Source organism: Parasteatoda tepidariorum, chromosome 4 (genome assembly GCF_043381705.1).
Source record: "Parasteatoda tepidariorum isolate YZ-2023 chromosome 4, CAS_Ptep_4.0, whole genome shotgun sequence".
NCBI lineage: Eukaryota > Metazoa > Arthropoda > Arachnida > Araneae > Theridiidae > Parasteatoda > Parasteatoda tepidariorum.
The window spans coordinates 21440942-21454961 of record NC_092207.1 but is presented as its reverse complement, the minus strand read 5'-3'; the positions used below and the strand labels follow the sequence as shown (position 1 = coordinate 21454961).

Below are 14020 nucleotides of genomic sequence, written 5' to 3'. Positions count from 1 at the left end.
AATATATGATCAATGCGAGCAATGTTATTCCCAATATTAAAATTTAAATCAGAATAAGAGTTAAAAAGATTTTAAATTTAAATTCTTGAGGCAAAGCAAATAACCTTTTCTAAATTTGCTTTAATGCTCAATATTAATGATTTTTTAAAAAAAATATTAAATTATGAAGGCTAATATAAATAACAAAGGAGTTGAAATCAACAGTTGTGTGGTTCTCATTTTGCCTTACAGATTTAAACATTACTACAAACCAGGGTTGGCAAGGTTTAGGACAGAATGGATTAATCCACGGTTTAAACCCTGGTTTAAACCGTCCAGTCCAAAACCCCTTTGTCCAAAACTGTCCAAAACCCTTTTACTCAAATTATGTCACAATTTTATCTGAACAATATTTAAGAGGTAAAATAAACATAGAATTAATAACATATTGATAATTAAATATACTAGAGAATATTTGTTTTTAAAAGTATAATGTTTTATTAATATTGTTTGACTCTTCAATTTAAACAAAAGAAGATTAATCAGTAATCAAGTTCAATTGGTCCTTTCATTCAATAGTACATAACTGAAGTTTGGCCTTACCATACAGGTTAAAATATTAGGGACTAAGTGGTTGGTTCATCATAAACAGGTTTATTTATCTATAGTACTGTTCAAGAATACTTTTATTTCATTCATGTTCAATTCTTTTAGCACAGTGGAGATACATCACCAGTGTCAGTAACTGAAACTGATGTTATGGCCTTCAAAACCGTTAATACATTTGTCAGTTATTTTGTATTTTCAATTTAAACTAATATATTTATATTTAAAAACAATTTTTTTTATAAACAGATGTCTTTTTTATCATCCTTTGATGCAGAAATTATAAATTTTTCTTTAAAAAAATATTGTGAAAAATAAAAGGTTAATTTTTGAACAAATTTAGTATTTTTTTTTTTAAGAAAAATTATTATTTTTTAATATTGCCATATTTATCCTTATGCAAATATATTATTTATCAGCATTAGAAGCATATTTACATTTAAAGGATTAGGTATTCACTTTTGCTGTTCAATGAATTGTGGAGCTTCAAAAATTATAAATCTTTTCCTATTATATTATATTATTTTCTTTTAATAAGTTATAGTAAATTGTATAAAAAATATCAAATATTTATTGATACATGCAATTATGTGTGCAATGGTTACACCTGTAGAATTTTTACCTTTTACCAAAGTTCAAAGTTTTGGACACTTTAAGACAGTTTAGGACAGTTTTACCCAGTTTAAGACAGTAAAATCCACATGTCCTGTCCAAAACCCCAACCCTGCTACAAACACTAAAAGTTAAAAGGTCTTTACAAATACAATTTCAGTTAAAGTAATTGGTTTAATTGACAATCATAATTTCGGCCCATTGGTAATAAATCAATGAAAGAAGAAATTTTTTTAATAAGATTTTTTTCTTAAAAAAGTAAAGATATTTTGAATAAAAAAAGCAAGGTTTTACCACTTAGTTCAGTGCCAGCACTGCCATAGCATGATGTATCATAACTTTTATTATCCAATAGACCACCTGTTTTTGGATCATCGAAACATGAATCAATATTTACACTTGAACTAAAACTAGTTAGTTTATCAGTTGGAGACCCTAAAGACGAAGAACGTGCAGATATTTCATCAGGACAAAATGCAGGCATAATCTATAATAAATAATTTTCTTTAAAAAATAGAATGGTTACTAAGGATATATAAATTTCACAATACTTAACTTTACTATCATTCCATGATAAAGGAAATAATTATTTATACTTACATCGAAGAGACAATACGTAGTAATTATTTTCACTCATTCCGTGGAATAAGTTTTGAGATATTCAAATTTAATTATTTAACAAATAATAGACATGTTTGTACATGAAAAACTTTGGGTTCATTATTGAATTTCAAACTGGAACAAAAATGGTTTAAAATAATAGCACTAAACAATAAAAACTTTATAGTTATATATACTTTAATAAATAAGAGACATTAAAAATCATACTTTCGTCATCCCCCCGTAATCGATCGTTCAGATAACATAATACTAGTAATTAAAACTAAAAAAATAGGCTTAAAACAAGAGCTGAATTTCAACTTATAACTGAAACAGATGCTTCTAGACTAGACTGCACCAGCTGATACTAATCCTTTTCCTATTGGGGGATGAAAGAACTTGTCCACACCTCCTAAGCTTCAAGGTTAAGAGCTTTCATTCACTCCCCACCCCTACCTCTTCATCTACTGCTTCATAGTTGGAGTAGAGTTGTGGTTTTTGTGCTGTTACATTTAAATTTTGCTTCGGAATTTTTTTTTTTTGACGGACTGGACACGAGTCCAGATTTTAGAGATTTCCGGATTTCAGAAGTTCGGATTTTCAAGGTAGTACTGTACTATATTTGATAAGTTTTGCTTTCAATGTGAAATATAAATTTAAGATTCCCATTTTTTGGAAAGTTTTTTTTTGAAAATTTTATTTCTAATGAGCTGCACAATCGGTCTTGCCGATGAGCAGACCTAGTGCGTTCTCCAGAGGTGGTATCCACTCTTTCAGGACCACCACAATGGGTGAGATACCGTTGGTCATGTTAATTCGGACATCTAGTTTCTGCCACACTAGATGGCAGCACCGAGACTATATTTGGATGCTAAAGTGCACTAGGAATTTAATTTTGCTGGAAATGCCAAGAGCCAAATTTTTTGGAAAGTAAAACAATAAATAATGATTTAAAAAAAAAAAAAAACAGACTGGGTCTGAAGTGGTTACCTGGGAGGAGCTCAATTTTTTAAGATTTTGAAGAAAAGTCTCTTCTTCAAGCTGGTCTCTCAGAAGAATTGAATCTACAACTGGAGATTTAAAATCAATATAATCATCAGCAAGCTCTTTATCCTCAGATTCCTTAAAAAGACTTTCATATGCAGGTTCAAGAGTCTACAATAAAAGAAAAAAATAGTTTACAAAAGGCCAGGTGCAGAAAAACATTTGTAAAGGGAGGAAAACTTACATTAAAAATTGACTCCCGGGCTTCAATAGAGCTTTTGTTTTCAATATTCAAGCTACACAAAAAAATATCAACATATATATTCATAGATTTAAATGAGATGCCCGTTTTAAATCTTAACTGAAGTTTCACAACTGAAAACTGACATATTTTTACATGAAATTTTTTTTTCTTCTTCACAATTATAAAAATAACGTGGATTGTATGTACATCAATAAATTGGCCCCTATTATATTAACTTCTATTTTCATAAGAAAAACTTACTTTTATCACTGGAAAACTTAATATATTTAAAGCGAAAATCTTACTGAAATCGCATTAGACTTCTAAATTATATAGTTAATACATTTATTTATAGATTACGAAAAATAAATACTAGCAGCTATATAGAGCTTCAAGCAACAATTTGAAAAATCACGCAAAGTAACTCATTCATCACTTAAAGGGAATTCATAATGCACTCATGGGTGCCAGGTAATTTCTTTTAATTTATATTTTCACTTATTTTATCAATAACTTATTAAATACTTGATTGAATTTTAAGTTCAGTTCACAATATGTTTATAGTCTACACATTTCCTTAACTCCTGTTTCATAGTCTTACATTATGAGACATATACATTCTATGTTTCATAATAAACAGAAAGTTTGAGAATCTTAATTCAAACAGATAATTAGTAATTAAAATAATGACTGTATGATAAGAGCTTTTAAAAAATTGTGCTACAGTTGAACTGTAATTTAAATACTACGTATCTATCTTTACATATAAAATTCAGATAGCCTTTTTCTCACTGAAATGAATAATAATAAGGAAAATAAATTAATGTCAGGGGGGAAGTAAATCAAATTACAAAAATGAACAATTATTTCGATCTTATTTATTGCTATCTTAAATTATTTGATCAAATATCAAATCGTGATATTTGATCAAATAATAGTTAGAATTGTAAGCATTTTTCTTCAACTGAGAGACATGCCGGGATTTCTTATTTTAATGTTCTAAGCTAATAATGTACTTTAAAAACAACAAAAAATTTATTTTTTAACTGTTTTATGATATTTAAGTATGGTTAAAAAACAAAAATTCTAATTTTTAGCATAAAAATTTCATAAGTATGATTTAGCCTTCAAACTAACAGTTTTAAGCTTATATACGCATCATAGTTTAATCAAACTTCACACACACTCACATATTATACATATAAGAAGAACAAAATGCTTTTTAATATATGTATTTGATAAAACATAAGTAAAGGAGATAATACCTCTGAAGAAATTCACTGATTTTCTCACTACATTCATCATTTACATTAAAATCATTTGCTTGATTATTTCCTAGTAAAATATATGCACAATTCTATTAGTATACATTTCCAGAATACAAAGGTTTCATTTCAAAAGATTAACACACAGATAGTTTTAATTTTTTTATGCAGTTTATATAATTAAAAAAAATAATTCTTTTTCTTGTCAGAAACATTATGAAATATGAAAGCTCAGTTAGACCCGGTATATTTTGTTTGGAAGCTTCAAAGATGAAGAAACTTCCCGTTAACACTCAATGATGACATAGACTTATTCAATAATTCAGTTATTTTTATCTTCCAAATAGAACCAGATTTTAACAACTGATCACCACATATCCATTTTTTTTAAATTTTTATTTTTAACAGCAGTACTTGAGGTGCTCATTATTGGTTAGAAGGGAGAAAATAAACATGCTACACAAACAGGGAGGAAAAAACAGGAATAACAATAAAAATTTAAAATATAAATATTAGTTAAACAGAAAAATACAGCTATTTTTGCATCTGCCAGTACCCTGGCAGACGCAATCTGGTGACCTATGCCATGGCTGGTTTGAAGTCTGAGGGGGACTACTGTAAATTGTCTATGAAATTTTGGTATTGTTTTAAGAGTTACTCACCAGACTTAATTCTAAATTTTTTCAAAAAACTTATACCGAATCACTGATTTTAATTTATTCTATAGCACTATAAACTTAAAGAGAGAGCTGATATTAATTAAAAAAAAATAGTGATAAAATATCAGTAGATGATCCCTAAAAATAGTTTATAAGATGAATTAAGTATTTTTCTTTTTCATATGAAGCAAAATGAATGTCATTTATCTTCAATTCAGTAGCACACAAATTTAGAATTATTAATTCCACTACCTCCAATGATAAATCTAATTTATAACTGTTTTTTTCTTTTATTTGCTATTCATTTAATTTTGTAACCATTAGTTAAATTTGAAATCTTTTAATCTTATACTTTTATTAATGAAAATCATACTTTTCACAAATTAAACATTTGCATCCTATTTCTGACATACAGAATCTTCACATGATAAATACACAAGGATAGCTTTATATAAAAACAAGAAAGAATTGTTTCAATTCATAAAATATTATTAGTTAAATGGTTAACAGTGTGACCTCTCCCGTGTCACTAATTTGAAGAAAAATAAAGGTGCTTCATTATATCCGTTTAAATAGATCTTACATTCTAATTATACATTTATAAGTCTATCTCTAACGTTTTGGCGTAAATGGGACACCAGTGTTGTATAGTTTTTTTTGAGGCTCCAATAACAGGTAGAAATATTTTTTAATTATAAAAACAGTTTAATAGTGACTAGGAATAAGTCTAATAGTGGTAGGAATTATATTTGCACCTAAATATAAAATTCAAAAACTTATTTTAATAATTTTTTTTCCATTCATATTCAAAAATTAATCAATAATTGATTGTGCAAATTAAACAAAGTTCAATGATGAATAACTGTTTCTCTTAGATCTAAATAATTGCAAATAAGTGAAAAATTGATTGATTGTTGTTTGGAAGTTTGCTGTGTTTAGAAGATTTTACCTTTAACACAGAAAAAGACACTAGTGTATTATGCTGTATTTCATAACCATAAATTACTAAAATGCTAAATATTTTTCACTCATTTTGACCTATATTAATACAAAATAATGAAAAAAAATATCAAAAATATATTAAATAAAAATTATACATCTCAATCTAAAAAGCAAGGTAATTCAAACTACATACTACAGTTAGTAATTAATTCAAAGTGAAAAAAAAAAAATTTTAATGATGATTTACTATTTTTGATTTTCTTTTAATAAATGTTTATTGACTGAAAATAAATACTGATTAGAAATGAATTGAACTGCAGCAATTATGAACAGATTGAACAAAAAATTTAATAAAAAAAGCTGCATTGAGGCATTTCACGGTTTTTGAATCAATACTCAATCGTAAAGCAATACATTAAAAGAAAACACAATTAAGTAAAAAATTTAATTTTTGTTAAAATTAATAATAGAAGTTAGTGTTAATTCTTTATAATTATGTTTCTTTGAATATAAATATTAGAATTCCATAATATCTATGAGAATACAAACTGGGTTTGTTGATAGCTGACTATTAAAAGATAAAATATTCTGATTATAGCATAAATATAAAATATTTCTAACATCAAACAAATTTTGAAAAACTTTCGCATCCGTAACATTTTAGACAAATTATTATTTTTTTTTATGAAATATATTATTTCATAAACATTTATTTAACAATTAAGAGGATTTTGTTGATCAAATTGTTTTTATAGAAAATTTTGATAAAGGAAACAAAATAAAATACTTACAATGCTTTTGAAAACTTAAAAAGAAAAAACTAACCAGTCTCACCAGTTGGAATACTAATATCACAGTCAAAGTTCAATTCTGGGATATTTGTTCCATCATATTCAATATCAGATGAACTTTCCCTGTCAACTTCTGATGTTGGGACTGCATCAGATTTGGCAGCATTTGAGATTACTGACTATTTAAGGGGAAATAAGAGAAGTTAGTAAATAATGTATTTCTTGTCAAAAGAATACATATCTTAAGCAATTTTTTTTTTTTAAACAATACCTCTGCTCCTAAATGGACATTATTTTGTCTTGATAGCAATTTAGATTTCCTCAATTTTTTCTTAGATTTCAAAATATTTTCTGGCATTGTGAGTGAAGTGTCTGTAAAATCTGAGGGGAAAGAGAGTAAAATAATTAGAAGAGAAAATTTGCAATATTACTTAACTATGATATACATATTTAACAGGGTGCACAGCCAGATTTTTCAACACAAAAATATGCACCTTTTAAGCACTCAAAAAATATCACTTTCCCCCCCCCCCCCANCCCAGCCCCCCCCCCCAAAAAAAAAAAAATTTAAAAAAATAATCATAATCAGGATTTGTATAGTGATAATTTTTTTTCTTTCTATTATTAAAGTTCCTTATTTTATAATTATAAAATTCAAAAATATTTTTGAAAACTTTACATAATCACGATTAAAACAAGTAGTTTCTGATAAATATTGCAGAGAAAATTGTGAAAATCATGCACTTTTTTTTGTAATTTATGACAATCAACATGACAAAGAAAAAATCTCTTTTTAGAAGGTAGAAAATTAAGCACTTTTTACAAACCCCGAACGAAAAAAGCACCTTTAAGGGCTTTTAAAAAACGTAAACCAAAAATGAGCACCTTTAAGTACTTTATAAAATCGCTACACACCATGTTTAAGCAGTTGCCAAAAAGTGCCCTGAATGCAGATTCAGTTTTGCGGAAGGGTCACAGGGTTTTCAATAGTTAGGACTTCATTTAAATAATCTATTATTTCTTTTATATTTTCAGGAAATTATTTAAGTTAAAGTCTAGGAATGGGCGATATTAGAAATTATATATCGTGATGCATCATCAGTTTTGCATCGTGATATAGCGATGTATCGCGATATAGTATTTTTGAATTTCTATTAATTTCTATCAAAACTTCATACTCAGATTGATTTAAATCAATTTATAAATTTGAAGATATATATGTTTTGCTTAAGAAAGATATTAAATNCTCACCAATCAAGGCCATTTCAACATAACGAAACGAACATCGTCTTCCACAGCGCGAGTCGACATCGGAACGTAAGAGAAGAGTCTTATATCGCTTTCTTATATCCTTGCATGTCTTATATCGCTATATCGTTTTGTGCTCGTTGTCTTTACTCGACTGCTTAAATCAGATTTCTGATGCATCGCCTAGAATGAAAGTCGCTGTATCGTCTTGCCTATATATGCGTTAAATCGATATGTCTCGATACATCGATTTATAGTCCAGTCCTATTAAAGTCTAAAGAAGAAATAAAAGTAATATTAAATAAATAATCAATGAAAAAAAAGCATTTATAGAAAATTGTTGCTACTATTTCCAATTAAATTCAACCTAAAATAAAAGAATACGCAGCAACGAAAAAATCCTCACTCTGAAAACCATTCTTAATTTTCATAAAAGTTTTTTTTTCTTCTTTCTCTTTCCATTTAAACAGAAAATATTTGGCTTATTTTATTTATTTCCAACTTACACATTAGTCAAATAAATAAAAATTTTGGATTAGACTAAATGTCAAATCATGATTAGAGTTTCGAAATAATTTATATAAAACTTAACTTTAAGATTAGCATTGATGAAACAATAACAAAACATTTTTTTACATTTTCAAAATAATTGTTACTTTAACTCCCTATTTGCACACAACTGCTAAGAAATTTATTTATAAAGTCAAGCTTCAGCTACTCAAAGGTAGAACATTTAGGGATTTATCACTGAAAAAAATTGGTAACTGTTGTTTTAAAGCATTAGTAATGATTATTTTCATTCATTTGAATAATAATTCTATTTTAATACTTTTTCTATAATCTATTTTTACTAAAACTCTATTTTTAACACATTAAAATTTATAAGAATGCATGCAAAAATACCTGAAAAGTTATCCATATGAAGAATTCCAAGTGAGGAATTTGCTTCCGTTGTAAAAGAATCCATTTTGTCAAATTTATATTTCAACGGAGCAATATTAGTAATCTCATTCAGTGCTGCATCTGCCATAGTAAATGAATTCATAGCATTTGTGATTTTATTCTTCGCATCAAAGTTTCGACAACTACGGGAATATAGAGTATAGAAATCAATATTATTGATAAAATTATAAATAATTTATTGTAAAAAACAATTCATTAAGGTACATATCAAAAATTTGTTTTCTCTACTTGTTTAAAACACTTTTATAAATGCTAAAATATAATATAAGTTTACTATGAAAATGAATAAATATTAATGTGATTTCAAGTCTCAAATCCTACACCAGAGATGGGTAAGTACCAATTTTTTCGGTATCAGTTACAAACCAATTCAACTTAATATCAGTAACAAAAACTTGATACTTAAAGTATCAGATATATTTTAATCTTTATATAGATCTTAAATAAAAGTGGGGGTTCGATTGCTTTTACAAGAGCTACAAGTCTATTAAATTTTTAAGCTTATCTTTAATTTCAGTTCACTAAAATACAAGTTGATACAAAATGATCAAAGTCAAAATAAGACTACAAAATGATCTGAGTCAATACATGATCTAAGTCGGTACTTTCTACTAAGTGCTACTACTATTTATTTAGTCCAAAATGATATTTCAAAATGCATACAAGATTGTTTTGCGTGGTGCAGCCATCTAGCAAGTTAAATAAGATTTATAAGTAACTTTTTTTTCTGAGTTTCAGTTAACTTTATACTTTAAAAATTAGTTAATACAAAATGTATTTGCTATTTTCATATGTATTCATTTTAAGTACTAGGTACTTTTAAGCCTCGTGGCAGAATCGGTGCGACATTGCCGCAGAAAGTTGCATAGTTCTTGCAGAAAAAATTTTCTTTTGAAAAGTAAAAAAATTTACTTTCCTTTACTGCACAAATGTATTTGTAATATTTGAACATTTAGATAATCACTTTTTGACGTGCTCAATTTACAACCGATAGTATCTTAAACAAATGTAATGTTTCAACTCTATTTTTGGCAATTACTGATATTGATTTTCATATGCTTTTTAAATATTCCTATATATTTCAAACAATATGGAAAATTTGAAGCTCGCATTTTAGTATTTACTTTTTAAAGCAATAATTCTATTGAAATTTTGGCAGTTGTTGCTATTAAGTTCTCCACAGCTTTTAAATTCGACATTTTTAATACAATATTATTTATTGCAACAGCTTAATCTCCACATGAAACACGCAATTCACTAGTCCGATTCGCGTGATTTCGCTGTCGATCTTTTTTCGACAATTACTACAATAATTTCACAATTTTCAAACTTTTTTTTGTGACGATTATTTACAAAATGCGACGAAGGAAATAATTTCTGCATCCCATACTCCAACAAAATGCAAGAATATCACCCATAATATTCGAATAAAAAATTATTATATGTTCAATTAAAAATTATACATAGTTTTCTTTCTTTTTTTTTTCCTTTTGTAAACACAGCACTTTTGTTATTCTAAATTAGTAAGATATATGTTTGTTATTATTGAAAGTATCTTGCAGAAAGAAATTATTGTAAGAGAGTTTTGTCGCAGATAGCTCGAAAAAATTCTGTCACAGGGCTTTTAGGTACTAACTACAAAATAATATATATTGATACAAACCAATTTATCATAAACTGTGTATATTCTGAGAATAGAGCACTTATTTCTAAGGTAACAAAATAATTAAAAAAATTTTAAACAGGTTTATAACAATCATGTATAAAAAATATTTTTTTCTTCTTAATATTATAAAATTTTGAATATTTTTCTGTCAAAAATATGAAAAACATTCAAAACAAGAAATTATTTTTCTATTCTTCATTCTCAAAAGAGGAAAAACCAGCTGCATCAGACTCAAATGTGCTAACAAACTATGTGCTATGCTGCCTAGCTTTAATAGTTTAATACCAACTTTCAATTTATTTCGGAGGTAGTCTATTCCTTTTAGACAATTGTATTGAGCCATAAATACTAAAACTTCATTCTGTTATTAGATACAGTCAATGCAATTTTGGCAACTTGTCACTGAGGCAATTTCCTTTCCACCATGTTATACGAATAATATTTTCAGCAGACTGTATAATATATTATTTTAAAAAGTAGTGGAAAAATAGTGGGGTGGATAGTCATCTAGTTCCCATAGAACTTCCTCCACTGACGCGTCCTGCACAGAAACTGCTGATCAATGAATTCTGATCCACTTATTGTGTGAAATACACAGCTGCATGTTGATGATACAAATTGATATACATGTGAGAATTTCTCCCAAATTAACTCTCTTGATTTTATTATGGCAGTGGCATTATCAGTGACAATAGCATGAAACGTTTCAGAGTCTTTAAGAACTTCATGAATTAATTTCATAGCTTAATATCAGAACTTCATTGCTCAATTAAGAACTTCAACCAACATTAAGATCACACATATTTTCTGTTTTTCTTTTGATGCTTATGTAACTTTCTGTATTTTGTTTTTATTCCTTGTAAAGTATTTAAAAAATACATACTTTAATTACATAAAATAAATAACTAAACTAAAAACTAAACTCTGTGGAGCAACAGCGCATAGAGGGCCAAGGCCTACTGTGCCCATAACAGTTTTCTTGACCTTGGGTTCTGGGGTGCAGGAGCAGATGTTCCGGTTAATAGGTCAGTCGAAAGCGGAACCCCTATTGATTAGTTTTCAAGCATGCTTGGTACTCATTTATCGACCTACTGAAGGGATGAAAGACTGAGTCAACCTTGCCTGGCCCGAAGATCGAACCCAGGACCTGCGGCATGGGAGCGTGAAGCGTTACCCCTCAGCGACCAGGCATCATATAAAATAAATAAATTCAACAAAATATTTAAGGTATATCTTCATTGTAACATAACATTTAAGAGAATACTCTCAAAAACTTGCTTGAAGAGAATTTTTATCTAGAAGAATATTGTCAAGAATTTTATATCTTTAACTCAGAACAAATGAAAACATACTTGATCTTAGTAGCAGTAGATGAGAGCAGTGGAGACCGTGGAGTTTTTGAAATTGAAGTATCATCAAGGAAACCCTTATGCTGGTCTTCCATGTTTAGAATCAACTAAAACACATAATATTAATAAACAATTAAATGCACAGATATTTTTTTTTAAACAGATAAGGTAATAAATTTTTAAAGATATAGAAAAAAAAAACTTAAGTACATAAGACTTTCTTTATGAAAAAAAATAATACAGATTAATCCAGAAGCAGAAAGTGCCTGAAACTGTGACGTACGTCGCAGAACAAACCAAGTCCTGCAGAACAATTTGTATCTTGAATAAGTGACAGCGTTTTCCCGTGACCCCCAGCCCACCTGCCTACGATAGTTTTGCAGAACAATCCCCAACCCTAATCTCATACATTCTTTTAATGTTTGGACCTTCATATCATAGGCATTTTATTAATAATTCATCATCATCGTCATTAGCAAAATTTTGTACTTCAAAAGTGAGTGAAAAAGTAACAAATCAAGAATGTTTGTCTTGGTTTAAAAAATAATGTGGTGTATCTGTGCACGATCCTGTATTTTAATAAATGAAAATATAATATTTTAGCGTTAAGTTGACCTTTTTTCACTGTGAAAGGCTTGCAGAACATTTGTATAAATTAATAAATCCTGTTGCAGAACATTTGAAAATATTCTGCTTATATAAATATTATGGGCAGATTAAAGAAAATATAATAGTTTTTTTTCCCAATTAGTGAAAATTGAGCAAATTACTAATAATTTTAAACTTAATGCTATGATGTTGTATGGGGTGTTATCAAAATAAAGATACAAATACATTCTTTAATATCTAGTTAAAAAATAGTAAAACTCTAGTGCTGTTTTATTTACACTCCTACTATAAATTAAATATAGCTTTATTTCTTGAATTTTAAAACAAAAGAATTTAAATTCATACAATCTTTTTGTAGCATTAAAAAATTTTCATAATTACAAAAAAATTTTCGTACCACTTTACTTTAAATATTATGTATCATATAACTTCTTTCAATCTATTACAAGAAAAAGAAGCTAAAATATAGGTGGATATTTGTAAACAATTGAAAGAATAATGTTTTACTAGTTTTTTCAAGATTTTGCGATTAACGTCTGGTATATTATTAATAATAAACTTGTAAACGAATGTAATATATGATGTTGTTANTAGACATAATTTGTGAAAAATTAAAAATTATATTAAAAAATCAATACAGAAATATGGTAAAAATATGGATTTATCGTTTCCTAAGGGATACAAAATAAAATTTAAAGAAAAAGTATTTTGCGAAGCTACCGTTTTTCCTAAAGTTGAATTTGTGAAAGTACCGCTAAACGGTAGTAAATTCGGCATGGACAGACCCCTGTAAACAATTGAAAGAATAATGTTTTACTATTTTTTTCAAGATTTTGCGATTAACGTCTGGTATATTATTAATAATAAACTTGTAAACGAATGTAATATATGATGTTGTTATACTCTCAGTTATGAAATTTAACTTCATAAAATTTATGTTATTATATTTAATTTGACATTAATTAAAAATATGTGAATATTTACGAGAACATTATTAACAATTAAGTTTTTAAATTAAGTAACAAAAGAAACTAAGTAACAAAACAGTTTTTAAATTAAGTAACAAAACAAACTAAGTAACAAAACAAAACGGTTTTTAAATTAAGTTTTTATAACATTTAGCAATATAGTTCGTAACAATGGCTACGGATACTGACCTTAGTAGCACTGCTTATAAAACTATTAAACCATCAATTCATTTTCACTATAATTCCAAATAAAAAATGATTAATTTGATTACATTCAAAGAAAAAAATTTGTTTTGTCAAGATTTTATATATTCCGCTTTATCATTCTTTTCACTTCTGATCAATGCTCCTCACAGTGAAGACGGTCAAAACATCCAAATAATGATCCATTCTCACCATATGGAAATCATGCACCTACTATCACCAAGAATGAGAACTTGATTAGTGAAATATATTCTCCTGGAAAATTTTTACCAATCAGGTTCTCCCTTCCATCCATGATGAGATTAAACGCGTGAATTGCATGCGGTGAAAA

At 27.6% G+C, this 14020-nt stretch overlaps 1 protein-coding gene across 6 annotated transcripts in view; it reads right to left on the bottom strand.

The window, feature by feature from the left end:
* The window catches only part of LOC107444724 (centrosomal protein of 192 kDa), a 69431-nt gene extending 55528 nt beyond the window's left edge, over nucleotides 1–13903 (bottom strand). For 5 of the 6 annotated variants that reach the window (XM_043039716.2, XM_043039712.2, XM_043039714.2 and 2 more), the window contains exons 1-9: nucleotides 13675–13830; nucleotides 11912–12015; nucleotides 8834–9015; nucleotides 6954–7063; nucleotides 6717–6861; nucleotides 4291–4360; nucleotides 3026–3077; nucleotides 2788–2952; nucleotides 1492–1684 (exon numbers count right to left, since the gene is read on the bottom strand). In XM_043039716.2, coding sequence (XP_042895650.1) covers nucleotides 1492–1684; nucleotides 2788–2952; nucleotides 3026–3077; nucleotides 4291–4360; nucleotides 6717–6861; nucleotides 6954–7063; nucleotides 8834–9015; nucleotides 11912–12003 — 1009 coding nt within the window. In that variant the 5' untranslated portion in view covers nucleotides 12004–12015; nucleotides 13675–13830. Of the gene's footprint in view, nucleotides 1–1491; nucleotides 1685–2787; nucleotides 2953–3025; nucleotides 3078–4290; nucleotides 4361–6716; nucleotides 6862–6953; nucleotides 7064–8833; nucleotides 9016–11911; nucleotides 12016–13674 lie in introns of all 6 variants that reach the window. The other variant, XM_043039715.2, reaches the window with a different exon arrangement.
* Nucleotides 13904–14020: the final 117 nt, after the last annotated feature.